The sequence below is a fragment of the Rhea americana genome, unplaced genomic scaffold, assembly GCF_003343005.1.
Source record: "Rhea americana isolate MKP2758 unplaced genomic scaffold, rheAme1 scaffold_18, whole genome shotgun sequence".
Classification (NCBI taxonomy): domain Eukaryota; kingdom Metazoa; phylum Chordata; class Aves; order Rheiformes; family Rheidae; genus Rhea; species Rhea americana.
This window is the reverse complement of record NW_028185927.1, coordinates 8,244,442-8,271,069: the sequence shown is the minus strand read 5'-3', so window position 1 is coordinate 8,271,069 and position 26,628 is coordinate 8,244,442. Positions and strand designations below refer to the sequence as shown.

Here is a 26,628-nt window from a genome sequence, read left to right as displayed (position 1 = left end):
AAAAAAAAAAAAAGCCCCAGGAAGGGGCTGCCTGCTTGGCGACTTAGGACTAATGCCTCTGAGACTATCAGAGGCCTTGGGTGTAAGGTGTACTGTGTCCCTTTTGAACCTAGTCATACTTTGACAGCAGGGCTTAACTCCTTGAAGAGTAGAAGTGGATGAAGAGGTAATTGTTTTCAGGGAAAGGGACCAGGCTTGTAAGGCAGTACAGAAGGTAAAGAGTACATATAAGAGGACTTAATGACTTTCTGTCTTCCCTGAGACCTCTTTGGGTGATGGACCTTCTGCCTCATCACTGGATAACTGAAAGAGAAATTGATGTGACCCAGAAAGTTGTTCTCTAGCTGGGAAGTGTGGAACAGAGTTGCAGTGATGACTGTTCTAGTTGCAGAGTTAGTATGTGAATACACTCTTTCAGTTTCTTGCTTCCCCCCAAACAGGGTAGTTGGCAAATACTGATGGAGTGAGTGAGGTCTCTGCCTTCCTTCCAGGTTCTGTGTCTCCAGGAAGTACAAGAGAACCATTACTGGGAGCAGCTGGAACCGACATTTAGGATGATGGGTATGTCCTGCTTCTTAGTGTCTGTAGCTCCATGGCAGCTGGCCACAGTGTTCTTCCTCTGTGTGTCTTCACAGCCTTCAGTCTTGAGAGAGCTCTTCTCCCTGTTTCTTTGGGTAGCTGCTGGCCCTGCTTCTGAACTCTGCCTAGGCATTTTCCCCTTTAATCTAGTTCTTATTCAGCTTCTTTTGTAACTGATCTTTCTCCCAGTTGACAGACTAGAGTAATGAAACTGAGATGGTTCTGGTCTACGAAGAAAGAAAAAAGACTCTTGATGATAAACTATGCTTATTGGGGCAGAACTGGGCATAATGCTGTGAGCCAAAGGAGTAGAGGTTGGACTTGCAGGCACTGGAGGCACCTGTCAGGTGCCCCAATGTTGCTTTGGGCTAGCAAGAACCAAGAGCTGAAGGAGGACTGATAGGGAATGTAAGTGCTACATTACTAAACAACCAGTGCTCTGCAAGTAGGCTTGCTTATTGGCCACTGAGAGCTGAGGACTTCTGTAGTTATAGCTCAGGGGTGTTGTAGAAAATAAGTTGACAATTAGCAAGATGCGAACGCATAGGTGTTGGAGAAAGCTTCTTCATGGCAGGTCTACTGGATTGGAGGTCATGCTCCTAAGATGTGTAGTAGGGACCTCTTCTGCTATATAGGCACTGAACCCTCCAGCTAATGGAAGTGGCCAGATAAACCTTCTAATGGGTGTTGGTTTCTCTTCAGGCTTTGCATGCTTCTATAAACGAAGAACTGGGAGGAAAACAGATGGCTGTGCAGTATGCTATAAGCATAGCAAGTTCCAGCTGATTGGTGTCAGTCCAATAGAATATTTCCGGCCTGGTCTGGACATCCTCAATCGGGATAATGTGGGCTTGGTGCTGCTATTACAGCCCCTGCTCCCAGAGGAATTGGATCTGAAGATGGTCAGTCCCTTGTGTGTGGCCAACACTCATGTGTTGTACAATCCCCGGCGGGGAGATGTCAAACTTGCACAGATGGCCTTGCTCCTAGCAGAGATTGACAAGATTGCAAAAACTACAGAGGGCAGCCACTATCCTGTCATCTTGTGTGGTGACCTGAACTCTGTGCCTGATTCTCCATTGTACAAATTCATCCGGAATGGTCAGCTTTCCTACCATGGGATGCCAGCCTGGAAGGTAGGTGCTGAACAGAACTGGAATTTGATAGCTCTTTGCTGCATGCTGCTGCAGAAATGCATAGCTATATTCTCCCTCTCGTGAGGAAATACTCCCAATATTACAGTTGTCCAGGACTCTTCTGTTGTGCCTCCACACTGCTGAGGAAGGAAACAGACAAGTGTGTGCATGTTGTTTCCACCACTGCTCTTTTGGCTTCTCTTGAGGCAGACCAGTGAAAATAGACCACTTAATTTCAGGTACTGATTGTCCCTTGCTATGGGGTTTTGATGACTGGAAGCAGAGCAGAGTACAAATTCACCAAGAGTTACTGGAATTTTATATGGGTATTTGATGTGAAAAGTTTTGCACATGAAATGGGCATCTTCCTGTGGACCTTCCTGTGGTTACCTGTTACTGTGTATCCATGCTCAAATAGATTGTTTGCTTTCAAGCTAAATCATTATTTTGCAAATAGATGATACCTTGCAGACTTCTATCAGATGACATTTAGCTAATTGTGTGTCTGTCTGTCATCCGTATCTGAGGATTTGTTTTATCAGTGCACTACTGTATTCTGAATGGCTTATTTCCATGAAGGCATCCTGCCAATTTGCTCTTGGCGAGTATATACGTTGCCTGTAGCTCGTAAAAGTTCTGTCCTGTTCTTGCTGACATTTCCTGTCCTGTTCTTGGCTTCCTTGCAGGTATCTGGACAGGAGGACTTTTCCCAGCAGTTGCATCCACGGAAGCTGCTGGCCCCACTGTGGCCAAGCTTGCTGGGTGTAACGGAGAACTGCCAATATGTCTCTCTGTGCCCATCAAAGAAATCGGGTGAGCTCCAGTGTGTACTGAGGACATGAGCTGGCTAGGGATGCACAGTGTGTGGGCCCTGCTCGCTCGCCCCCTCTAATTACCTGGGGCATGTGTTGCGCTAGGCACTTGGCAAAGACTCTCTCTCTCTCCTATCCCTTTCCTTGATACATAGTTTAAATATAATATTTTTGGAGTTTGTCAGTATACCCCAATTTCTGCCATCTTCTTTCTCTAGTCAGGAAGTGAATGCTAAAACAACTTCGAGCTGCAGGTGTGTGTCAGAATGGATTTTGGGCAATGTTTAGGCGCTACGATTAGGAACCCGTTGCCAAAAGCCCACTTTTGGCATCACTACTGACTATCCTCTCCTCTAGTGAGGATTCAAAAGAAGGAGCCGCCATTAAACAGTTTTTGTTGGAAGCTGTGTGAATGTAGAACTTGATCTCCAGAATGTTGTTCCTTTTTTAGGTAGACATTTCCTGGGGTCGCATGCTAACTGATCTTCTTAAATCTCTTTAACTTGTGGTGTTCCAGAGGGGACATTCTTAATTGTGGCATCTAGGTGTTGACAGTGATGGATGTATTAGCAATACGGATTGCAATAACTGGGCTCTGGCCTGAGCTCTGTTCCTCTACATTGAAACATAGAAAAGATGTGACAGTTTTAAGGTGGTTCCCATTCTGATGGTATCAGAGTGCCTGAACACCAAAATTGCTCTGGAACAGAAGTGTGAGGAGGACATAGATATACCCTGTAGATATGACTCTTGTACTGTTACTTTTCTCTTCTCCTTAGCTAGTCTTTTTCTCTGCAGACAGACGTAAGTACAGCCGRGACTTCCTGCTCCAGTTCCGTTTTTGTGATGTTGCCTGTGAACGACCACCACAGCTGATCCTCTTGGAAGGTGTAACAGATGCTAAACCAGGTATTAATCTGAAATTTTCCAGATCTTGACTCTCCTAATTAGATTTTGATGCAAGACTCAGGTGGAGGTAGTGGTTGTTGAGGAAAGGGGAACTATCACTCTCTGCCTGTTTGATTATTAATGGATTCTGTGATGACTCAGAGGAGTACAGTCCTACAGTCTTTACACAGCAAGACTTACAATACTGTGTCCTGTGAAATGCCCTGAGATTCAGCCTCTTTTCAGGGTTGTTTTCAGTAGAGCTGAAATATAAGGAATATATTTCCTGTGCTTCAAGATTTTTGTGAAGGTAGAACAAACCTGAARTGTGTCAAGCCGCACTGGCCACAACATAAAGGTCTCTGGATGCTGGTACCCAATATACACAGCCTCACTTCTGGGCTTTGTGGCACGGTTAATTCTGCTCTCTCCATTTCTATTCTGCCTTTCTGGCCAGCTGTTCTAGATGGGCAAGCTGTAGGCTGAGACAGATGAAATTTCTTTGAGAGCAAAGGTTGAGATACCCTGGGCTTTGATAGTATGAAATGCCTTAAGGGCATGTCCTTAACAGGACAGAACTTTGATTTCTCAGCTGTTTGCAGTGACCTACTCTCAGAGTGTTCCTGGAAGTCTTGAGCTAGGCTTTCCTTCAAATGTTTTTCTTGAAGATGCCTGTGACTGGAAGCTATCTGTTCCTTTTGGGCAAAAAGGCTCGTTTGGTCTTAGGAGAGACTTCTCAGGTTTAGGTTAAGCAGCCTGCTCTAGGCTTCTGTAGATCTATCCAGAATCTCTCTGCTCCTTTGCAGACCGTCCTGCATACTGGCCCAAGCATGCTGCTGTGATGAATGACCCTGATCCCCAGCCCTTCTTCCCAAGGTAATCTGGTGCACCTTCCAGGGAGGAAGTCCTGTCTCATTGTCCTGACCAATGGAAGTCTGGCTGAAGTAAAGATTGAAATAATTGTGAGGCTGGAAAAGAGTAAGCCTGGAACAGCTGGATCCACACAGATTTGTCCTAGTATCTGGGAGATGTCCTGTCAACATGAGATTGATGAAATCAATAATGAAAGGCATAGGCAGGACTGGATATTTGGGAGAAGGGAAGTTCCTAGTTTGCTTTGTCTTTAGTGTAAGTAGAGTGAATAATGCTGAAGGACTGTCTCTATGTATGTGCTCACAAACATAGAAATAGTCTGAACAGTTGCATCAGCAAGGGAACATCCAGCTTCAGCTGTGACTGCAGCACTGAACATGGCATCATATTTTTTTCCATTTTAGTAAATTCTGGCTGTTCATATGCAGGTCTTCAGGCATTATTCAGCATGGTCTCAACCTGACCTCAGTCTACAGCCACTTTCTGCCACAGAGGGGGCGCCCAGAGGTCACGACCATGCCCATGGGGCTTGGAGCCACCGTTGATTATATCTTCTACTCAGCAGAGCCTGTGGAGAATGGGAACACAGGGAGTGAGTATGGCAGCATGGGCTCATCCTCATAGTGTCAGGAGAGGGCTGTGAGATACAGCAGAATGCAACTCTGTAGTGGGCAATGCATTTCATTAAGCTAGGGATGGATCTACAGGGTGTGTCTGTGACTAGAATGATGCACAAAAGAGAAGCAACTTTTGCTCAAGTATCATAACAAGACCCTGTACCTCTTTGCTGGGGAAGAGCGAAAGCCTACTCAGTTTAGGTCCAGATAGCCTTCTGAGGAAAGCAGAATAGAACGTATTCTGCTTCTTGTGGCAAGTATCTACTTGCATTCTTGATCAGAGTCAACTCTGGGGAGAAGGGTGGGAATGAAGAGATCAACTCCTTCTCAAAGGAGAGCATAAAGGCATCTATAGGAGTAAGTGCGGTGAACAGGGGCTTCCCATGCAACTTTGAGGTGAATTTATCATATACTGAATTTCCAAGTATCTGAGTCCTTAGAACAGTGGTAGTGTACGATGCTCACTGATTTCACATTTGGGTGCATGTAGTGTTTGTGCAGGTTGACTTCCTTCATCAGGAAAAAGTTGGGAGAGCGTTGTCAAGCATTCCTCCATGGGTGTATAGAGTTAATCTGCAGCATCATGAGTATCCGGCTGATGTTTTGTTTCCTTTCTCTCTATCAGGTCGCAGGCTGTACCAGGATGGAGCCCTGAAGCTGCTTGGCCGACTTTCCCTTCTCTCTGAAGATGTCCTGTTGATGGCAAATGGCTTACCCAATCCTTTTTGTTCCTCTGATCATCTCTGCCTGTTGGCTAGCTTTGGCTTGGAGATCTCCAGCCTCAGAGAGGGTTAGTGTTGGTCCTCCTTCCCTAAAGAAAAGCTGTACTGAATACAGCAGTTGAGGTTCTTGATGCATAATCTGCTTGCAAGAAAACTCTTTTCCTTGTCATGTCCTAAAAGTCCTCTTCTCCTCTCGTACCCTCACAGAAAATCGGGGGTGGGAGAGTTGGAGTCTTTTGTGCATTGATGTTTCATGGGCGTAGCAAACCTCAGCTGTATTCCCAGCAGGCTTTCAGTTATTTTCAGGCTTTATCATCTCTTTAAGAGATCTTTAGAGTTATCTTTCTTGTTTCTCTGCTTTATTTAGCAGATGTTCTGGCGCTGCAGGGGTCAACTTTACTCCTGTGTGTGTTTGTCCCTGGGTAAGACGTTAAAGGAGCTAGGCAGTGCTCTCTACTTCTAGTTAGTTAATTGCTGCCAAGCAGCTGGGAATGTATACACCAATACTCTTTCATGCCAAAACAATGGTTCTTTTAATTTGTTAGTGATGGTTCATGAAGCATGGTCCTCCCATCCATTGGCTGTGGTGTTGCCTTTGAGAGCAGTGCCTTGCTGAATGCTTGGAAATGGCTTTTACCTAATGATATGTAAGGGCTGTCTTTCTGACCGAAGAGTTTGTAGGCTTGAGCAGCTTCTATAAAGTTCCTTGATGTGTCTAAAGGACTTGGGAATGGGCTTGCTGGGAACAGAGCCAGGGTTCTACAGAACTGTCCTCAGGAGCTCTRGAAACACAGCGAAGGCCTAGAGGCCTTGGGGAAGGCTCCCTTCCTTTCTGGCAGTCTCAGAACAGTACCTAGTTCCTTTGGCACTTGTAGGGAAAAGATTTAAGATACTCCCAGTGGATTTCAAGTCGAGAAAATTGCCCTGTAAGACATGAGAGCTTCGGGAGGCCATGGCTGTGGAGGTGCCAAGAGAGCAGTGAAAATGAAAGGCGTGTCAGAGGAAGCAGAGCCATGAGGTGGAAGAGTTGATATTTCTCACTTGCCCTTATTCCTTATGCTCTCCTTATTCCAGCTGGCCTGTCAGAGGTCAGATAGCCAACCTGTAGCATCCACCTGGTCCAGGTGGAAGTTCATGCTACTGCTGCCTCCTGGAGCCGATCGTGTTTATGTAGGTTGAACCTGTTGGGTTGACCCATGTCTCTTGGTAGGGGTTGGAAGGGAGGGGAAAGTTGTGTACTTGAAGCCAGAGCATTAGTCACTTGGTTCCCAATATATCTTTGATGTCCTGCCAGTATTGTTACTAGTCAGCAGTGGCTTGGTCATACAAAACCAGCAGAACTGCATGTGTTCCTGGGGCAGATTCTCCAGTTTGGCCTGACTTCTGGTGCTCAGCTTTCTTTGTGAGAGATGAGTGCAATGTTGGCAGAAGCACCTTCAACCTTCTGCTCATAAATGAGGCAGGGAAATCTAGTCCTACCTCAGTCAGATTTCTGTGGAAGGGTACAAGGAGGCTTGAAATATCATTACCTTTTCCTGGGTTATATTGGGGGAATTTCATGTTTTAAATGTTACTTTCTTAATCTTATTCAAAAATAAAAATTTTGTAATTTAAGAAAAAACACATAGTAACTGCAGCACCTTGTGCTCCTGCCTGTTGAGCACTCCAAGGACTGTAGAGGAATGAAGAGCTTTGTATTTCCATGGCTCTGTTTGTCTGACAGTTGCACTAATTTCTACAAGTACTCTTATTCTGGTTTTGTAATTGGTTTTATTTGCAAGGGGGAGGAAAGGGAAATCTGTGCCACTGTGAGAGCTTTATTTTTCTGCCACACTGTTTCCAGGGTGCCAGAAGGCAAGCCTCCTTGCAGATAACACCTACTAGCTGGCAACACTGGAATAGGAAACCTGAAAGACACTGAAGTTTTTTTAAAAAAACAAACAAACAAACAAAAAAAACCCCCACCAAAACAAAAACCCTGTGACAATTCAAACTGTTGACACTTACAGCTTTGGCTGCCTGCTTCAGTTTTAACTGCTGGCTAGGTCTGATGGTCAGTTAATGCTGGGGGTGTGGGGAGGGAAGCAGCTCCCTGGCCCCATATGCGGAGATCCGTAATGTGCAGTCAGTGCACTAAAGAGCTGAGGGGTGAGCGATACCCTCCAGGGYGCCGTTAGAGCGGAGCTGGACGGCGCCCTGGTGAGGTTGGCCTCAGCAGAAGGCATTTGTTTGCCTCCTCCCAGAGCTACCGAGTCAGTTGCCCCTGTTAGGCCATGCACCATGCCAGTCCTGTGACTTAACTGAGGTGTAGGAGTTGTGCTTGAGAAGTAGAAGTGCTTCTTCCATTTTATTTAAACCAAAGCATTGACTTTTATTTTGAGTAACTTGCATGAAGGCCTCTCTCAGGGAGATTTTCTTACATGCCAGTATAAGCTTCCAACTATATTTTGCTGGAAAATCCAGTGTTCCACAGCGTCAAAGTAATGTTTTATCTTCCAAAATATGAATGCTTGGAATGGTCTAGTTGTTCTTACACAGTGAATGTGGAGTTACGTGCTAAGAAACCACAGGACAGTGCCTACAAGCTGATTTTTCTTTTGGAAGGCTAGACAGCTCCCAGAGGGTCCTGCAGCTCCTCAAGCCCTGGCTCACACGTGCTTCCTGGGGCATTTATAGGTGACACTATTTCAGAAATACAGAACTGTCACTAGTGGCTCCATACACGCACACAAAGACAGAGGCAGAGCTGCATATGCAGCTTCAGTGTTGATGATAGCTGTAATTTGATTGCTGTTCCCTGTAGATGTGGTGTAGACTCCTATATACTTGACCTGTTTCAGGAAATAAAAATATCCATGTTTTGGAGTAATTGGGAAATGATATCAAATAGATCTGGAGACCTGTGAATGACTGGCTGTTGGGCACTACAGGGAAAATTTGAGGAGTGGAGGGGAGTCTTTACCACTAAATGGCAACTTGTGTATGTTGTAGCAAGAAAATAATACACTCTGTGCTGCTTTACGTATAGCACACCACTGCTTTGAGAATAAGAGACCTAGTAATGAGCAACTTGTGGTGGAAAACAGGATTGAGATCCCAGATGCAGCTCTTAACACTGTTTCCTGACCTAAATTCATAGCTAGTTGTTACGAACATGGCTTTCTGATGAATTACAGAGGGGCCTTAAATGGTTATGAAAGTGGAATAGGAGTATCTGCCACACTCAAGAGGGGAGGTATCACAGAGCTACAGTACAACCACATCATCTTCTCAGTGGTGATGCGGCTCTCRGGGAGACTCGCCCTTAGGGAAGGGGATGCCGAAGACCACTGGCAGCATGCATACTTATGCCTTGTTGCTGATTTGTTACCAGGACCCTGCAGCTGTGGAGGCAAGCTCATTCAACAAAGTATCTTTGCTAGCCCRCAGTTCAGACTGCAGCATAGCTGCCAAGCTGTCCTCAGTTTTGCTGTTCCGATGGCAGTTGGATTTCTTTCACTGTCTCAAACACTGAAGTTGTTCAGCACTTCAGGAGGATGCCCTCTAAAACCGGTTGCCACAATTACATGGGACAGGAGGAGGAGTAGACAATGTAATTGCTCTTAATTTCTGTTCTTCTCCCAATAAGTAGGTCTTGGCTGCTGCTTGAGAGCCTTTTCTTTATGAAGCCTCTCTCAGCTGTTTTCCCAGGACTGCCATATCTGGTTATCTTTTTAGGTTACTGATGTTTATTTTTTTTCTGCAACTGTATTTCTTTTGTTAGAAGCTGTGGGTGAATTCTTTATGGCTATTTTGCTATGAACCCAACATTTAAATACTGTGAAGCCATAAGATAGTGGGTTCCTCACCCTGAAGAACTCCCACTCAGGCAGGAGGGGCAGGAGCTCTGAAACCAATACTTAGGTCAGAATGAGTCTTTTTACATAAAAACAGAAAAAGTCTCAGATGTCCTGTTGCTGGTCAGCACTAACTCTGTGAAGCACTGGAGAACTTGAGACTATCTGATCCTGAATTGCTTTCTCTGAAGAGTGTCTTAGAGGCTTTGAGAGCAGTTCAGTACCTCAGAGGTGGTGTCTTTCAGAGCAGCTAAAGGTGTGTTTCCTGCTCTGAATGATTTTTGAGACTGATCAGGGTGATGATCTGTGCAAACAATCTGGAAAGCAGAGCTGTGCTACAGTGCTACTTTTCCTCCCACTGCCATCACCTTACTAATGAATAGTAGTTGAATGTAGTATTAGGACTTTGCAAGCACAACCAGGGTCCATCCAAGTGAAGATCGAGCCTTTTTGTGGCCTCATGCAAAAGAGGAGCATAAACAGCCCTTCCGGGGGGCAGCCCCTCTTAATAGGCTTCCTGTTGTGCAAGTTAATTGAATTGCTGTCTATGACACCCTTCTAACCAGACTGTAGCTRCCTGTGTTTGAGTGCTTTTCATGGCCCCGTACACTGCATTGCACACGCTGTGTAATTGCTACTATCAAACTTACTGCATCATATTTTGAATTAAGAGATGCTTGAGTTTCTGCAGAGACCTCACCTGCTATGCTGATAACATAGATGACTGACTTAACATCTGGCAGGCCTCAAGCTCCTTCCTTTTGTCAGCCGCACATGCTTGGCATCTCCTGTCAAGGCGTCATCCGCTAACTGCCACAGAGAATGTAATTCTAGTGAAGCTTGCTTTTTTTTTTTTTTTTTTTTTTTTTTTCCCTCCTGCTTTTCTTTTAATGGCAGATCTAGGCTGCACATTCTTATGCTCTAAGGGAATAGGAATGCTGTACAGGGCAGCTGGAAAGTTTTTATTTTATTTATTTATTTATTTTAGACAAACAGTTTTCAAGGTGCTGAGGTGGCGAGAGAGGGACTAGGCTAGAAGCTGGCTTGTACAACAGCAAGAGCTGTATTTGCTCCTTCTAGTCTTTCCTTTTATACACAAAGGAGATTTGACATTGAGTCCTAGCCGTGTTATTTAGTTTGAAGGCTGACTCAGTTTTAGGCTGCATTGCTTTGCTCCTACTGGATGGAAAGCTGGCTACAGCAGCCCTAGGTTTATTAAGTTATTGGCTACTTCAGCAGCTGTTCTCAAACTAGTAGTAAATGAATGCATTAGCTATTCTACAGGCTTTCTCATTTCTCCTCTCCCCTCCCCCCCGGAAAAAAAGGGGTAAGGTAGGAGGTAGGATGGCAGTCACTCCTTAGCAAAATGAAAATGTAAACTAGGAAAGCCAACTCAACTGCATTAGGAGGCCATTAGAGACTTCGGTTGTCCATAGCAGGTCATGTGCCTTTTGCTTTCACAATCTTGCAGTCTGTGCACTGAGAGAATTCTTTAAGGTTTGGCTCTCCCCCACCACCATTAATATCCTGTATGCTTCTAGGTATGTGAGGGCCTTAACTTTTGCAGTCATTGGCTTCTCAATATAATAGCTGACCATTAGTTGCTTTTAAAAATATTATTTTTATTAATTTAGTGAGGTGTGTGGTTTGTACAACTTCTTTTCAGTCTCCTTTCCGCAGCAGAGGCTTTGCATTAAGGTCCAAATAGTGTTGTCTCCAACTGACTTAAAAACCTAGAACTGCAGAACTGTCAGTAGCAGGATGACAGTCTGATCTCAGAGGGAACAGAAAGCCTTATTTTTAAATGTCAGCTGTGGACAAGTCACTGCTTTACCTTTCTGACTCTGGCAATCAACCTGACCCATACTGTTATAGGGGTTTTACAGGTTACCTGATTTTTAAGAAAATGAGACATGGGGCAGGCAGTATTCTAAAACAAGCATCTCAGTGTTCTTCCACCACAATGAAGTAGAGGCTTATCTAAGTTACAGCATTTTAATGTCTTTGCTAATATTAAAAATTATTAAGTGTTTAATTAGAGGACATGGAACAAAAACTCCTTTACTGCTGCTTAAGTCAATTGTGAATTTCTGGGCTTGAGCACAGACTTTGCTGGCTTATGATGTGGTTACTTTTCTTTCTTGTCTGTTAACAACATCTGTCAAATGCTGTGCAGCTACTTCTCCCCCAAGGCAGGAGTTGTTCATGTAATTTAACATAGCTAAGAGGGACTGTTGTATGTGTGTCACTTTCTTTGGAGTAACCAGGTAAGGGGTATTTATTCCTTTCCTGTACACTTCCATAAGCTCTAAGCTTGTTTGCCTACATCCTGTCCCTGGTCCCAGCTATTACTCATTTTCCAAAGAGAAGGGTATGGTATGCCCAAAAGATGATAGATTATTCAGTTGGATCCCCCTTGCTGGGGGGATGCATTAAGTGTTGCAGCTGTCCTTTATTAACCCAGCATCTGTCTTGAAAAGACCTGGTAAGGTCATGAGCCTGGAAGGCCACTAAACTGCTTTTTTTTACAGAGCTTAAGCAGAATAGCATTTCAGGCCAGGAAAGGAGACTGGATCACGTGTTGAAGATGGTGGAAATAAAAGCTTGTGTTAACCCTTGGAATATTGTGTCAAGATCGAAACTCTTATCATTGTGTCCTGCAGCCTGTGTTCCATCCAGCCTGACTGCTGGCAGTTCAGGAGGAAAAGATGAGTTTCAGTCTTTTTCAGACAGCCACGTGCATACGTCTTACTCTGATAGCTACCTCTATATGTACAGCTGTACTCACATGCTCAGATGATTGAAGAAGAAAATTTCTTCCATATCTTCTTTCCATAATGCTGTGAGTGCAGGGCACCTACGTGATCTATCTGATACCATCACTCAAGACTATACCTTTGACTTCCCAACTGACTGACAAAGGGAAAGTTAAAATCAGGAAGAAAGACAGTACAGAAATCTTGTTTTCTCTGCACAGGCTGAGAGCAGTACAGAGAGAATTTTATTGTCTAACTGTGAAAAGAAGCAGGAAGAAGTATCAAGGACTAGGGGAASTGCAGTAAGAACTAAATCTAAATACAGGTTCTGCATTGGCTACACAAGAACACAGAACCATGCTGATGCATTACAAAAAGACACACATGATATATTTCATAAAGAAAGAAACCCTCAATTTCTTAGTTCTGAKCTGTACCAGTGATAAATATGTAAATGGTTTTGGAGCACCCTATCACTGCTAGAGAAGAATACTGATGTGCATGGAAAGGGACCCTTGGGTCCCACTAGCACCATCTCAACCCTGACCTGGAGGGAGACTCTGCTCTGCAGAGATTACAGGGGATTTAGTAGCCTTCTTGGCCTAAGTTGAGTTGCTCTTCTGCAGACAGAGCCACAGCACACTCTGAAGGAGAGCGGCTGTAATATACGTAAACACCCACTCAGGAAACAGATGAAAATATTAAATTCCCTAAGGAGTTCAGCTTGGCTGTAGAGAGCTCTGCTCTGGCAGAGCAAAAAAACCAAGCAAGAATAGCACTTGCTTTCTTAGGTTAAGTTATAAACTCTCTTAATGCAGGTCTTACAGGATAACAATGCAAGACCACTGGAATTTATGACGTTAATTCAGCAAAACACACACACAATGTGCATCGGACACGGGGCACATCCTGCTTATATCTAGCTCCTAATCATCAGGACCACGTGAAATACTTTACGTAGAAGACACAAATGGCCAAAGCAACCACCTGAAGGGATTAGCCAGAACCACTGGAACAGAGTCAAGCCCATCTAATCCAGACTCTCCCCTTTTAGCAAGAGGATTCTTCTGTTGTCGTTTCTCGAACTCTGCAAGTTTAAAGACAGTCATGTTTCAGTGTATGCAACACTACATGTAAGCCTGCTGTCAGGGGTAGGTACCTGATAAAGGCTCTCACCTGAAATGCTTAAAAAAGTAAAGCAGACTTGATAACAGCAAGCTACTGTATAAACACAAACTACCTCCCAGCTGCAGTTCTGCAGTCATTTATTCTGGCAAGTATCCAAACATACAATGTACTGACCCATACAATGGCACACAGATAAAAGAGTCATCTGAMTAAAAGCAGTCCACTGCTCAGCAGAAACACTTGCTAACATACCTTAAGTTCCTAAAGCCTCAGCTTATCAGGATTAAAAACAAAAACCCCAAAACACCACAGACTTACTTATAGAGACCTGATCCCACTTCTTAGTACATGATGTTTATTTTAGAGTGACACTGTAGGAAAAACTTCTTAGTTTTGCTCACTAATGCAGGCATCCATTTAAAAGAAAGGTCTTGATTGCCCCTGTTTCAAAGGACTTGTCTACATAAAAGGATAAGGAGAAACTCTTAATTCAAGGTTTGAATTACATTTAAAATATTTTTTTGCTAGYACTAGGCCAGCATTTGCTCAAGTAAAGCCTTTCTAACCTCATCTAGACTTGGTATACAACACAGGTGGTGTCTATCCAGTCCCCGCGTATGGAGGCAGTTTCCCTTTCACAGGGTTCAGAAGGACTTGCACTCCAGAACAGACATCAGGTGAGACCTACTGGACAGTGAAGTTTACATCCCAGAACTACTTGAACTATAACATCAATATTTAACATTAAATACTTCATTAAAAGGAATCTTCAAGATCCTTCTTTTGTTCTGCAGTTGCTAAGGCATATGAGTTAAACTCTATTTTTACTTCCATTCATTCTGTCTCGCTAAAGAACAGAAGAGTGAGCAAGAATCAACTTCAGACTTTTTCCTTAGGTTTTGAGGCAGACAGACTATAAACTAGAGAGGAAAGTTGAATTGCAAAAGCAAGGTTAATCCTTCACTGTACCCTCAAGTTACTTAGCCATAAAACTAGACCACACAAATCCTCTGTGTCAAGTTTGGGAGTTGCAGGTGTTCTCTTTGTCATCTCAGCAAGGAACCGACACTTTATACTGAAGTGATTCATCTTATTACAGAGATGCAAATTCTTAGGTCATTTTGTATTTCTTTGCACCATCCATTAAACTGGTGATACAGAAGGAGCAAGGGGCAGGAGGTTTACCACTCCAAGAAACAGCAGAAAGCTTGCAACAGTAACCCTAGTAGATGCCTCAGTGTCTGGTCCCCTGTCCATCTTGAGAAGTCATCAATGTGAGATACATAAAAATTAAAAGACTACTAACATACATAATTATGCAACTAGCTCTTGAAAGAGGATATTCTTGTCTGGCTCCAGCTAGTGAGTGCTCTGAAGGATGAGGATTGAGAGACCTTGAACTCTACCTGTCACTCATCCCTTAAACATCTTCTTCCTTTGATTTTCTGAACCATTGGCCTCAGTTACATCCTTACATCCTGCAGAAAAGTGCTTAATTACTGAGTCAAACCAAGCATTCTGCCCTTGAGGTCTAACACTGCTGAGCATCCTTTTTCCCTGCTCTCAAAAAAAGCATCATTAGCATGCAGCTGACCCTTCACTTGCCCTTTTGAAGTCTTCTCCCCCCTCCTTTCCATCTGAAAAGGCTCACACCTATCCAGCTATTGAATGAGCTCTGTGTAAAGCTACTAATTATTCTCAAGAGCTTTCCAATTGCTCTGAGTTAACTAACCAACCCAAAAAAGGTATATGTCCTAGTTTTATATGACTATGTATTACAGTATTTTTCTGAATTTCATCCACTTTAATAAAACCTAACATTCAGTCTCCATTGCTGCTTGCATTTACTGTAGCATTCACAGTGACACCTGAACTGTGTGTGCTACACAACAGTATGAGAAGGCAGCTAATGGCTTTCCTGTGAGCCATGTTATTTACGGGTAGCTGTGGTACCTTTACAGCTATCACCATTAGCATCCAGATACTAAGTATGCTAATTTACAGCTGCACAAAATTGGCCAGAGGAAACAGTCAAATGGCTGCTTGCCTTGGTACTGTCTAGTGTCAGTACTCCAGTCAGTAGCTGGAGTGCAAGGGAAAACAAGTGTTGCAATGCACTGTGGATACTAGCATCCTCTTCAGGATTAATCTTATCTTGGATCAGCAGCAAGTTTTGACACCTCACTGTGGATTCTCCTCCTGGTTGTGCAGCGTGGCAGAAGAGTACAGACAACTAGGAGAGCCTGGAAGAACAGACTGCAGTTGTATCAATACATACCTAGTTAGTGCCTTGCAAGTTACATCACAGTGATGGATGTACAATTAGAGACCTGAAGGCTCGAGTTAAAACACTTGTGGGCAGTGCTTCAAGGATTAACACTACTGTAACTCAACTGAAGAGCCATTTTGTTTGGGGGATAAGAGCCCATTCTCTGCCACCAAAATAGCACTGCTTATATGACAGTGTGACACAGCTATACTGTGACACAAAACTGCTAGAGAGCTAAGCTCTATTGTGTTTCTAATGACTCCACTGGAAAGTATAAGCCCAGTTCTAATGAACTTAAATATTTAGTATTTCAGAGAGTTTAACTCCTTGTTAATGTGATAAAACAAGGCTCAGTTTCTTTCCAACTCTCCAACTCCCAAGCTGAGTTTCTGCATCCCCTAGATCCGTGTATCCTGATCACTTCAAAGCTASACTGKWTKSMMRWYKKSMAWMCAGTSTGTTTCCAGGCTGTAGGCCTCWCAGACCTGACAACACTCCTGATTTCTCACAAGTATTACACTGCATAATCAGTGGTACTACATTCCCCTGAAAAGAAGTTCAGGAAATGTTAAGGCTGTGACTGGTCAGAAAAGCCCAGCCCAACTCTGAGGTTGGGATGTGGGACTACCTTCAGCGCTCCCAGCGGAACTGTCAGGAAAGCAGCTGCAATCTCCTTGAGCAGGGCTTCCCACCAGCGCATGCTCAGGGCTGGCRTTCCAGGCCTGTGATGCTAGTACTGCAGAAATGGAGGAACAAGACTCTTGCAGAAAGGAAAGATGCTTGTAAAACTTGTTCAGATCATCCAGTCCTCCTTCAACTATTAGTCTTAAAACTTGTAGCTTTGTGAGTGAGGTGCCTTCTGCCCACTTTCACTATAACAGTCACTGGCAGCTACTACAGATGAAGAGAGACTTCAAAACTCAGGTGCGGAACCAGCCCCTGCCTTCCCCCTCTGCTGCCAGGACAATTAATATCTCTGTTTTTACACAGCAATGGCACAAGCACATCCTGACCTATCCTGCCACAAAAGGATATACTGCAACAGTCTAACAGCATTGAAACAGGTAAAGATGCCATCATCCCACTGTCTGCTCCCTCAGACTCAATGAAATGCATCAGAATAGGCTGGATTAAACCCAAGATGTGTTTTTTCCAGATGAGAGGTTCTTGCATGATTAATGAAACAGAGACTGAGCAAAATCAGCCCCATCTCTCACAAGAGCAGCATTAAAGTGCTGCTAGACAAAGACAAAACTAGGAGTTCTTGCACAAGATGCAGGGGCTGTCCCATTCCAATATCACTCAGCTCCATGGGCTTTGCATGGGCTCAAGATTTGTGCAGACAGGGAAGGAGCACTATGGATGYGATGCTTCATCTACTTGCTGTCAATCCAAAAAATCTGATAGCAAGTCTGCTGACCGCACTCATTCCCTATTCTCCCTGAAGCACATTCCTACCAACATGCAGATCTGTTCTAGAAAAGCAAACAATCCCCTCCCCCCAAAACCCCAAACCAACGAAAAACCTCCACATTTGCTTCAGTGAATTGAGATGGACATCTCTCCCAGAAGCAGGCAGATGAATCCTCTGGGACCAGCTCTGGGGCTGGCCCACTGCAATGTACCTGGTAAGACCAGCACTCTGTTCTACTCCCACTCTCCCTTCCCCTATGCCAGAATTGCTGCAGATGGATTCTGGTCCCAGCTGTGGCCAACGAGGAGTCTATGGAGCCAGACACACAAGGCACAGCTCTCTTCACACTCGGATTTGGTACCCATTGAGGTCTTGCATGGCTTTGGAATCAGCAGGCTTCTTCTCACCAGATGGCCTGTGAGCAAAGAATGTAAGAACTATTCAGAAACTCTTCTCAGTTAGGAGGACCTGCACACAGAGATACCAGCACTGGATAAGCAGGCAGAAAAGTTTTAGATTCGCGCCACACAATTGTGAGCAGGATTATTCTCTAACTTTCAATAACTCTCCCAAAGAAGTCCTCAAAAAGATAACATATGTTAGGAAGAGTAGGAACACCACACTGGTACCTCAGACCAGTTTTCAGGAGAACAATCTCACTGACCAGTGATGTAATCTGTGGAATCTCTTTGGGATACTGGCCTGTAAGATGCCACAGCTCAGACCTCTTAGCAAGCTTAAATACCAACTACTGATACCACTGTCTATATAAGCAACCTTCCCCCACTGTAAACAGAACAAAACAAACAAACAAATCCAATCACCCCTCACCCAAGCAGTGATAAACTCAGAAAGGCATAGATTAGGGAGGGATGTTAATGCAAGCAAGAGAAGTCTCCTCTCTTATAAAGAACCCCAGTAAGACACCAAAAGGATGCAAGACAAGATAGCAAGGTGCAGTCTGTCAGCAGAAAAAAGATGCTCTAGGTCTTCTACCCTGTAGCCCCACTCACCGTCGGTCCCCACGGCTGTTGCGCCGATGGGGGCTGGCCTGACCTCTTTGTGGGGAGGAAACATCTTTCTTCCTGTCCTTGGTGGGAGATGGTGGCCCTGTTCCTTTGCCAATCTGCCAAAAAATTTAGGAAAAAGTAAGAGTAACATAAGCAGAAAAACAATACTAGTGGTAACTAGAAAACACAAAGCTCAAGGGCAATTAATGATGTGAGATTAACTTTGCCAGCTTCCACTAGGGGCCCAGCCAGTATTTAGCCACCAATTCACCCTGCACTCCACCACATAGGAGAACTCTTGCCCTTTTACTCCCTAGCATGCCACAGTCTAGGCAAAACAGCAGATGCAGCTGGGAGATATTTTCCCATCCCAGTTGCTCACCTTCAGCCTCATATCACGGGCATGTCTCTCAAGCTCTTTACGGAAGTCTTCCCGGCTTAGCTTGTCCAAATCCAGGATGGAGTGTTTCCACTCAATCTGTTCCACACTGTGTGGGTCATGGGACACACAGTGGCCTAGCTTCACCTTCTTGAGGGTGTGCCAGCAGCGGCGATATGCCTCTTCAAAGTCAAAGATAAGCTCACTCAGTGTGCGGAAAATGGGTGCCTTGTACATGAGTTCCTCACGCCGGCTGATACCCAGTGCTCCATAGCGGCCTCCAAAATTCACCCCCAGCACAATGTGTCGGAAGTAGTTCCCTGAGAAGTGGGTTTTGAAGCTGATGGGGAAACGGTCCAGCGTGGTCATGTTGTTGGTGAGGTAACTGACAGCAGCCGCTATTCAGGAAACAACTGGTGATACCATTTTATTGACAAGATCCTTCCTTCCTGCTCCAAACCCTCCCAGCCTACTCAGCACACTCACCACCGATTCAAGCATCACACAGACAGGATTTGTTCTCCAGATCCAACTAATTGCAAGCTGTCCTACTTTCATCTGGGTCACAGAAACCGAATTATCACTCTGACTTGGTCTCCTCAGCAAGACAGTCAATAAGGGGGGGAGGGTTAACTCCAAGGTAGGTTTGTAAAGCAGAAGTTGCAATACTAAGATGATTAATGTATTTTATTTTATAGTTACTGAAGAACTCTGCAGTATTAGTCTACAGTTTGTTTTGATTTGTTTTACTAGCTGTTATTTCACTCAGAAACCTAGGAACCTTCAGAACAAAGCACTTACCAGACCATTGTTCTGAAACATTCACTTGCCATCCCTGCCCCTCCAGGTGGCTTTGCCAATGTATTTCAAAATCTACAGTCCATGTGACAAGACTAAGCTTGGGGAAGATAGCTGGGGAAGATGTGTTCTTAAAGGTAGATGCAAGTCTAGAATTAATAAAGGGCATTGCCTAAGCTTGTAGGTAGCTTTAAGACTTTCTACTAGGGCAACATACACCATAGTTAACAGCTGGCTAGGATCCTTATTTTAGTGTAGAACACATGCAGGTAACATTGCAATAACAGAATGTCTTCATCCACAAAGGACTTCCTGACCTAATTCTAGCTAATATTTTTGCCGCCCTTTATATGTTCTTAGATCTTTCCTTTCTCTTTTGGTTGACACTAGAATTGTCTGGAGCAGCACTACCTTTCTTGGAGAAGGAGGAGTGGCTCTGAAGAATTAATTCTGGTATTTCAATGATTTGCTTGGATTTTGTCAGTGGTTTTTGGGAAAACTGGGAGGAAAAAAAGAGAAAGGGATGTAGGGGTTGGTGGCAATATATCATCAGCAGCAAAGCACCATAAGAGAACAGAGCAGAAAAGAGGGATGGGCAGACATGCACATTTCTGAGAGGACAGGATACATTCCCAGGATCACAGCTTCCAGGCATTTGATTGGCAGGGCCTCTTTGGTCATTTCTTTGGCCAGGTCCATCAGCCTGTGGAGTGGAAAAAGCGAAAGAGGAGGAGAGTTAGAGGGCTTCTGCTATGCAAGTCAGGACAGTTTAGCTCTTTTGCAGTAAATATGTAAGTTTTCCAGGAGAGAGGAAAACCCATTAAGGTCAGAGAACAGAAGAAAATACCTTCTTTTTGGAAGATATGAAACCAAATCAAGCTTTCTGGCATTCTGTACCACACACTGTCACTGCTTACAAGGAGCTCCCTTCAGTGAGTTCCCTTCCGTGAGTTACAACAAAGCTGTGTGCTAGGCCAACCTCTGCTCTCAAGGAGGCCATAGCACTTGGCTCAGCAAGTTCTTCTGGATGGACTGCAGGCAGAAACCTCAAAGGACCAAGGGCAAGCAATGTTTGCCTCACAAGGCTCAAGGACAGCAAAGCTCTCTTTCCTGGCACCAAGCATCCCTCCTCTCTAATCAACAAAAACTGCAGAAGAGGCATCACGCTGATTACAATACAAGACATTTGGGTCATATAAGCCTATGGACTGGGCCAATAGTAAGTTTGGGAGAGTCTCATTATGCTGGCCAAGAGACATCAGTGAACATCAGGTGCTTATCTCTGAGAAGAGCCTATTAAATTCCCGAAGTCTGCAATCAGGACAGTCCCCCCTCTTTTTACTTCAAAGTGCAAGACACCAAAAGCTTAGTGAACCTAGATTCTGCAAAGGCACTCACAAATACTATGAAGTTAGACCTGCAAACATATTTGTTTTTTACAAAACTTATTTAGGGCAGAACCTAGTTTCAGAATCCATCAAAAGTTCATACAGTTATATTAAAATTCACACATCTTTGAAAAACATTATTCTACTAGATTTACTAACTTGTGACAGCAAAACCTACCTTTGTCCTCGAGAAAGGCTAGACACAGCTCTGCCCAGCCATACTTGAAGCAATAGACAATAAAGCTACCTAAAGAAGGATGGAGCTGCAGTGTTGAGAGCTCCAAGTGTCACCTGGATGTTGGCCAGGGGAAGGAAGAATAAGCAGCAGGTATAACAAGGCCCCAGCATTTTTAAGCAAGGCTAAAACCTAGGAAAAGCTGCCAGCACTTACCCGGTCAGAGGTCTGCTCTTCTTAATTTCAAAGAATTGTGTCCCAGTGTGATTGTACCTGGAGGTAAGATGTTAAGGGCTCCACAGCTTGGAGAGTAGAGTTTCAAGGAAATCTGTCTGAAGAACTGTCACAAAGACATCACTTACTATTCTCACAGCAAGCTCAGGATCCCACAAACACAATACCAAAGCAAGAAAGTCTCCACTTCCCCATACTGCATTTATCCCATTTAGAGTCCCTCCTGTATTTTCCTCCTATCGATTCTTCTTTTCCTCCTCATCACATACAGTTTTCCATCCCAATTCCCAAAGCTCCTTCTGACAGCACATGCTCTGTTCAACTTTCCAGCTGTCAGGGCAGAATAAAGTTTGATACGTCTCTGTCTGCTCCTGCAGAGAATACATGGAATCTAGAAACATTCATGGTACCTTATTCTCAGTCCAACTGGGATGCAGCCAGGAGCACAAACACCTTAGAGGTGCACAAGATGCCAAAAGGACTGCCTTCTTACTGTGTTTCAGGGCTGAAACCAGAGCTGGCTCTGTATCTCATCAGTGAGATTAAACTATGCTTCCCTCCTGTCCTTATGCTATCCAGTGCAGTAGTGACGGAGAAATCTCATTCCCAGGACACAGCCACATAGGCAGCTCTATAATAAAGGAGCAGTGTACCACAGCTGCACAAAAGCAGGGTGGCTGACTTTCCTTTTAAACAGCAGAAGAGAGTGCTTGAAAAAGATGACCTTACAAGCAGTTCTCTCCACCATAGCTCCGCCACACTTACAGTAAGATGAGAAACTTTGTAGCCCATTTGAGACCCAGCAGTCACATTTTAGAAGAACAGCTCTGTAAAGCCAGTGTACTGACCTAGAAGGGTTCTTGTGGGGAAAAAGCCCCTGACAAAGTGCCAATTTGTTACAGGGAGTAAATAAGATCAGAAAGGAAGTCAGATATAAACAAAATGTAGCAGCAAAACAAACCATAATCACAAGTCCAGTTTCCTGCTTTCAGGGAGCAAGTTTCAGTTCCCTGCCGGCTGGTCTCTCCTGCACAGGGAAAGAAGTTCTCCCTGCTCCCTCTCCCAGGATTATCATAGCAGTCTCAAAGATAACAGTAAAGGATACTGAAGCTCCCTGATGTAGCGCTGTACAGCTTCCAGGCGCTCAGGGATGGGAGTGGACGGCTGGAACGTAGGCACACTTGGTATGGGAATCTGAAATGGGGAGCACTGCATTAATCAACAGTCTTCCAAACCTTTCCAACTCCTTGCTGCTCAGTGGTGCATAACTACAGGGAATGTGTTGCTCTGAAAACAGTCCCTTTTGGCTTTCTGAAGTGGCCACACAGTGAACACTCCTCTGTTCTCATACCTGTTACTGGGAAGCAGTTGAGAAAGAAGCAAAACAAAGAAGCTGCAAGGGACACAATGCAAATGGGTTCTGCATTTAGACAGCATTAAAAGGGAAGAGAGACAAACAGGCAAAGGCACAGGCCGAGAATGAATTTCTCCAAAGTCACCAGAGCATAGAGCAATCTTGTAAGCAAAGGACAGAAGCACCTGGCACCTCAGGTGAGTTGGCATTGGCTAGGACACAGCCTTACAGTGTAATGACTGATGACCTTCACTGTTGCATTGAATTACATAGCCAGGGAATGACTTTTGCAAGTCCAGCATTCAGACTGCTGTCCCACTCTGAGGCCTTGGCATTATGGGTGCAGCCAAATTTTCCTCTCTCTTTGCTCCATAATAGGCAATTGCAGCCTTGTCAGATGCTGACAAAATGTGTCCAAGCAAGGAGGAGGGCCCTGTCTGCTCAGCTACAGCAGACAGGCAAGCTAGGTTGGCAGACAGCCCTGAGGACACATTCATTCAACAAATTTAACGGAGAAGACACAGATTTGGTGTGACTGACAGACTTGGAGAAGCAGACCAGCATCTTCTCGTAGCTCACACCTTGCACACACCCCTCTGATACCAGAGCTGCAGCTCTTCACAGCAGTTTAGTTTTTACCTACTCAGTTCCTCTTCACACTTCCCCAGGAGGYGGGCTATCCTCAGCCTAAGAAAGAATCAGTCAGACTGATCTTCCTCAGGGCCTTCTATTCTGCCGTGTGCTCACTGCCTCTGTTGGCTGTGGTTTCGTAGCCAGCAGCACTGCTTTGCCACCCATTGCCCTCACGTACTTCCGCACCCACTCATTTCCCTACTTTCTCCTCTGCCCTCGGCTGGCTGAAGTGCCCTGTGAACCAGCTCAGGCACCCGAACCAACTGAAAGCTAAGCCAGCAGGCACGGTTATTTTTCAGTCAGATCAGTTCCCTGACCTGGTTTGCCACAAGGTCGCACACAACTTGTGCCAGTGTAGCACAGGGGTCAACGACCGCTCAGCTTTGAAAGACGAGCTATCACCAAAAACTGTCTGTACTCTAAGTGTCTTTCTGTCTAGCCCCAAACCCTTGCAGCACTTCAACACTGAGCTAAACTCATCTCTGTTCATTTTCTCTCCAGTATCTGGTCTTTGTTTTCAAAAAAAAAAAAAAAAGGTAGCACCATTTGGCCACCAGCACCCTTTTCCCTAGCACCTCCTGGAGGTGCCAATTACTGTCCGCAGTGTCTGATTTCAGTTCCCGGCTCTGAGCAAGCAGAGGCACCTCCTGTCTCCCCAGCAGGAGGCGGCGCAGGAACAGCAGAAGCAGATGTGAAACCTGGTTTGTTCAGCCAGGGCAGGAGCAGGGAAGGCTCCAGAGAACAGCGTGGGGATGGAGCCGTCTCTGGAACTGCGTGAGCTGAGTCAGTCTGGATGCTGGGAGCTGACACACTGAGTCATAGGAAATCATTTCCAGGCAGAAACAATGGAAGAGGTAACAAGCAGGACAGGCTGAATAATTAACTTTGTTTCATTTCTTCAGCCTGGAGACTTTCATGCTTTTTAAGTGGAGATAAACAAGAAAAAGTGCATATGAACAGCTCAGATGAATGGTTATGGTTAGTTACTTTCTTTACTAGTACAAACCCCCAKATCTCCTTTTCCTCAAAGGACTGCAATTCTGAGACAGTGTAATGGCAGCCAGATCAGCAGGGGACTAGTTAGAAAAGCCTCCTGCACCTCAAGTAATTAAACTGAGGAAAGTACAGTGCATGCTCTTTCTCAGATCTGGGCCCGCAGCCCAGGCTACAGTTTCCTTTGCATCAGGTCTCCAGCATTTTACTGGGGCAATAGGAACAGAAAGGGAGGAATAAGGAATTCATCCCTCAATCTCACACTGACAGATGGGAGACCCTGGCCCTTTGTTCTTATCCAGCATCATCTACTGCACATCTCAGAAGGGCTATAAACATTAGCCAGTCTTCACAGTCCTGAAGAAAGCAGAAAGGAATTCATTTGCAACAAAAGAGAGGGAAGATCAGATCCGTTTTGCTTTCCCTTTAGTTACACTGAAAGCTGGAGAAAGAGCTAGGAAGAAAGCCCAAATTTCCTAGAACACGTACCACTCCAGACTTAGTGGGCTGTTTGAACACATCTTTAGTCCCTTATCACTTGCACAGAGGGATGCATCACACTCCTCCTAGATTCATGCACATAAAGTTACTGCATTTACACCCTGCTAGACAGGCAGACTATGTGCATGCAGTTGGAACTCTGCTTTTGGAAAAAGGAGCCAGAGAGCAACAGAGATCTTCATATACTAGATGGGCCATGCGGTATAAGAGACTAGACCATGGAAGAGAGGCATGGACACAGGTTCCCAGAAGGAAATCTTGGAAACCAAGGATTTTTAAGCTATCAACACAACAGTGAAAGTCCCTACAGCTGATCTGTGAATGTATTTATAATGTCTGATCACAGCCTCTAGCAGTCATTGTTTTAAGTTTATGGGAAACTCTTGAAAGAGTATTATTTCCCCCAGTATCCAATATTGACCACCCTTCAAGATAAAAATCTGTGAAAAGGCAAACCACTGTCCAACTCTTAACATCTAAAAAAAAAGGCCTATTCAGCTTCTAGCACATGAAGGATATCTCGCCTTTCAGAAGAGCCAGCCCTGCAGAGTGCACTCACTGCCCTAATTCTAATCTGTTGCATCAGACTTTCAAAGAAACTTGATTGCACAGAGATGTGTGGTAGTATAAACAGCCCTCAAAAATATAAATACACCCCTAGAGGTGAGAAGGAGCTAGGGAAAGAGAGCCCTATTCATCCTAGCTGCTTCCTGCATCGCAGCATCCTCTCATCCGTATGCCTGGTGAGCTTGGGCATGACATCTCACAGATTGCAGTGTACGGAATAGCATTTATAGATCTGGTTCCCAGGTGTGCTGACATGCACTAAATGCATAGGTAGCCCAGTTTTAACCTGTTATTGTTAGAGGAGCTTGTACTGCTTGTATCCCCTAGCTAAAACCCTCTGGCACTAGGACTGTATAAGACAGCTAAATGAGAACAGCAGAAGTACTTCACAGTAAGATCAACAACAGTGACTGAACAAAGTATTTCCCTCCCCTCATACATCACACTCTGAACTTCTTTCTTCCAGTTCTCTCATCTCTCCTGGCCAAATCAGCCTCTTTTGGTCAGGATGTTCTGACTGATCTGAAACATGCTTTCAGCATTCATCCCAAGCTTAGGGCAAAATCGGAGCAGGGGAAAGAAAACTGAAAAGGAAGAAAAGTCTACTGGTTAGAATAGGGACAGCAATCAGGATTCAGGGTTTCTTCCAGTTGCTGCCACAGATGTGCATAACTTCCCTGCAGGAACTTACATCGCACCCTCCCTCCGAGAGGCTCATGGAAAGTGGGGCAGCTTGTCTGTGCACTCCATAAGAACACCTCGCTCGCTCCCTCACACCCATGCACCTCCCCACAGAGGCTGCAGTTGTTGCCCTGAGTTTCCCCCGCTGGTCCAGCGGATCACCCTAACTGCCAGGAAAGTGYCACACCAGATGTTTGCATGTCTTTTGTTCGGAAGATGCCAGTAAGGGGGGAGATTTTTCTCCAGCAGAAAAGCAACACAGAGCCAGCAACAGCTACAAGAATTCATGTGCAAATGATTCAGTACGGCATAAGGCTAAATGACATGATCTTCAGTTCCTCTTTTTCTATAGTTCTCAGCAGCAAGGCCAGGAACGCACTTCGAAATCACATCTGAGCCCCGCACCAGCAACAGCCTCTGCTTCTGCTAGCTAACCCCTCTCGAACATCTCCAGCATCAAAATCTTTTGACTTACGCTGTTCTGTGAAAGAATTCCCCTCGGTGGGGGARACTGTCCCCAAACGCAGTCTCCTCCCGGTTCAGACCCTCAGCTGTCACCACCCTGCCTCAAGGAGGCGGCTTGCGCTCCATCTCCCCACTCCCACCCAGCCTCCCTCTCCGAGGCGGCCCAGCCCGCCGCCGGGCCGCGCCTCCGCCGCCGCCCGCCGGCCCCGCCGCCCGCCGGCCCCGCCGCCCCCGGCTCTCACCTTGGGCAGGTCGGCGGCGCCCCGAATCCGACGCGCCACCCCGTCGCCCTCGGGGTGGATCCTGCCCACATGCCGCCACATCCTCTCCCAGGTGGGCTCGTCCACGGGCAGCCCGCCGCGGTTCACGAAGAAGGGGACGCCCCCGTCGCGGAGATCCTCCTCGCCCTCCTCGTCCTGC

General features: G+C 45.2%; 2 protein-coding genes across 2 annotated transcripts in view; one reads left to right on the top strand and one right to left on the bottom strand.

The window, feature by feature from the left end:
• The window catches only part of ANGEL1 (angel homolog 1), a 7,103-nt gene extending 1,322 nt beyond the window's left edge, over positions 1-5,781 (top strand). The window contains exons 3-9 of the mRNA XM_085301792.1: positions 492-561; positions 1,282-1,715; positions 2,402-2,528; positions 3,326-3,436; positions 4,222-4,291; positions 4,717-4,880; positions 5,531-5,781. Of these exons, the coding sequence (XP_085157918.1) occupies positions 492-561; positions 1,282-1,715; positions 2,402-2,528; positions 3,326-3,436; positions 4,222-4,291; positions 4,717-4,880; positions 5,531-5,700 (1,146 nt within the window). The 3' untranslated portion in view covers positions 5,701-5,781. The remainder of the gene's footprint in view (positions 1-491; positions 562-1,281; positions 1,716-2,401; positions 2,529-3,325; positions 3,437-4,221; positions 4,292-4,716; positions 4,881-5,530) is intronic.
• Positions 5,782-16,060: 10,279 nt separating this feature from the next.
• VASH1 (vasohibin 1) overlaps positions 16,061-26,628 on the bottom strand; it is a 69,320-nt gene continuing 58,752 nt past the window's right edge. The window contains exons 2-8 of the mRNA XM_085301835.1: positions 26,451-26,624; positions 22,120-22,208; positions 20,997-21,053; positions 19,846-19,920; positions 18,423-18,804; positions 18,044-18,156; positions 16,061-17,445 (exon numbers count right to left, since the gene is read on the bottom strand). Coding sequence (XP_085157961.1) covers positions 17,373-17,445; positions 18,044-18,156; positions 18,423-18,804; positions 19,846-19,920; positions 20,997-21,053; positions 22,120-22,208; positions 26,451-26,624 — 963 coding nt within the window. The 3' untranslated portion in view covers positions 16,061-17,372. The remainder of the gene's footprint in view (positions 17,446-18,043; positions 18,157-18,422; positions 18,805-19,845; positions 19,921-20,996; positions 21,054-22,119; positions 22,209-26,450; positions 26,625-26,628) is intronic.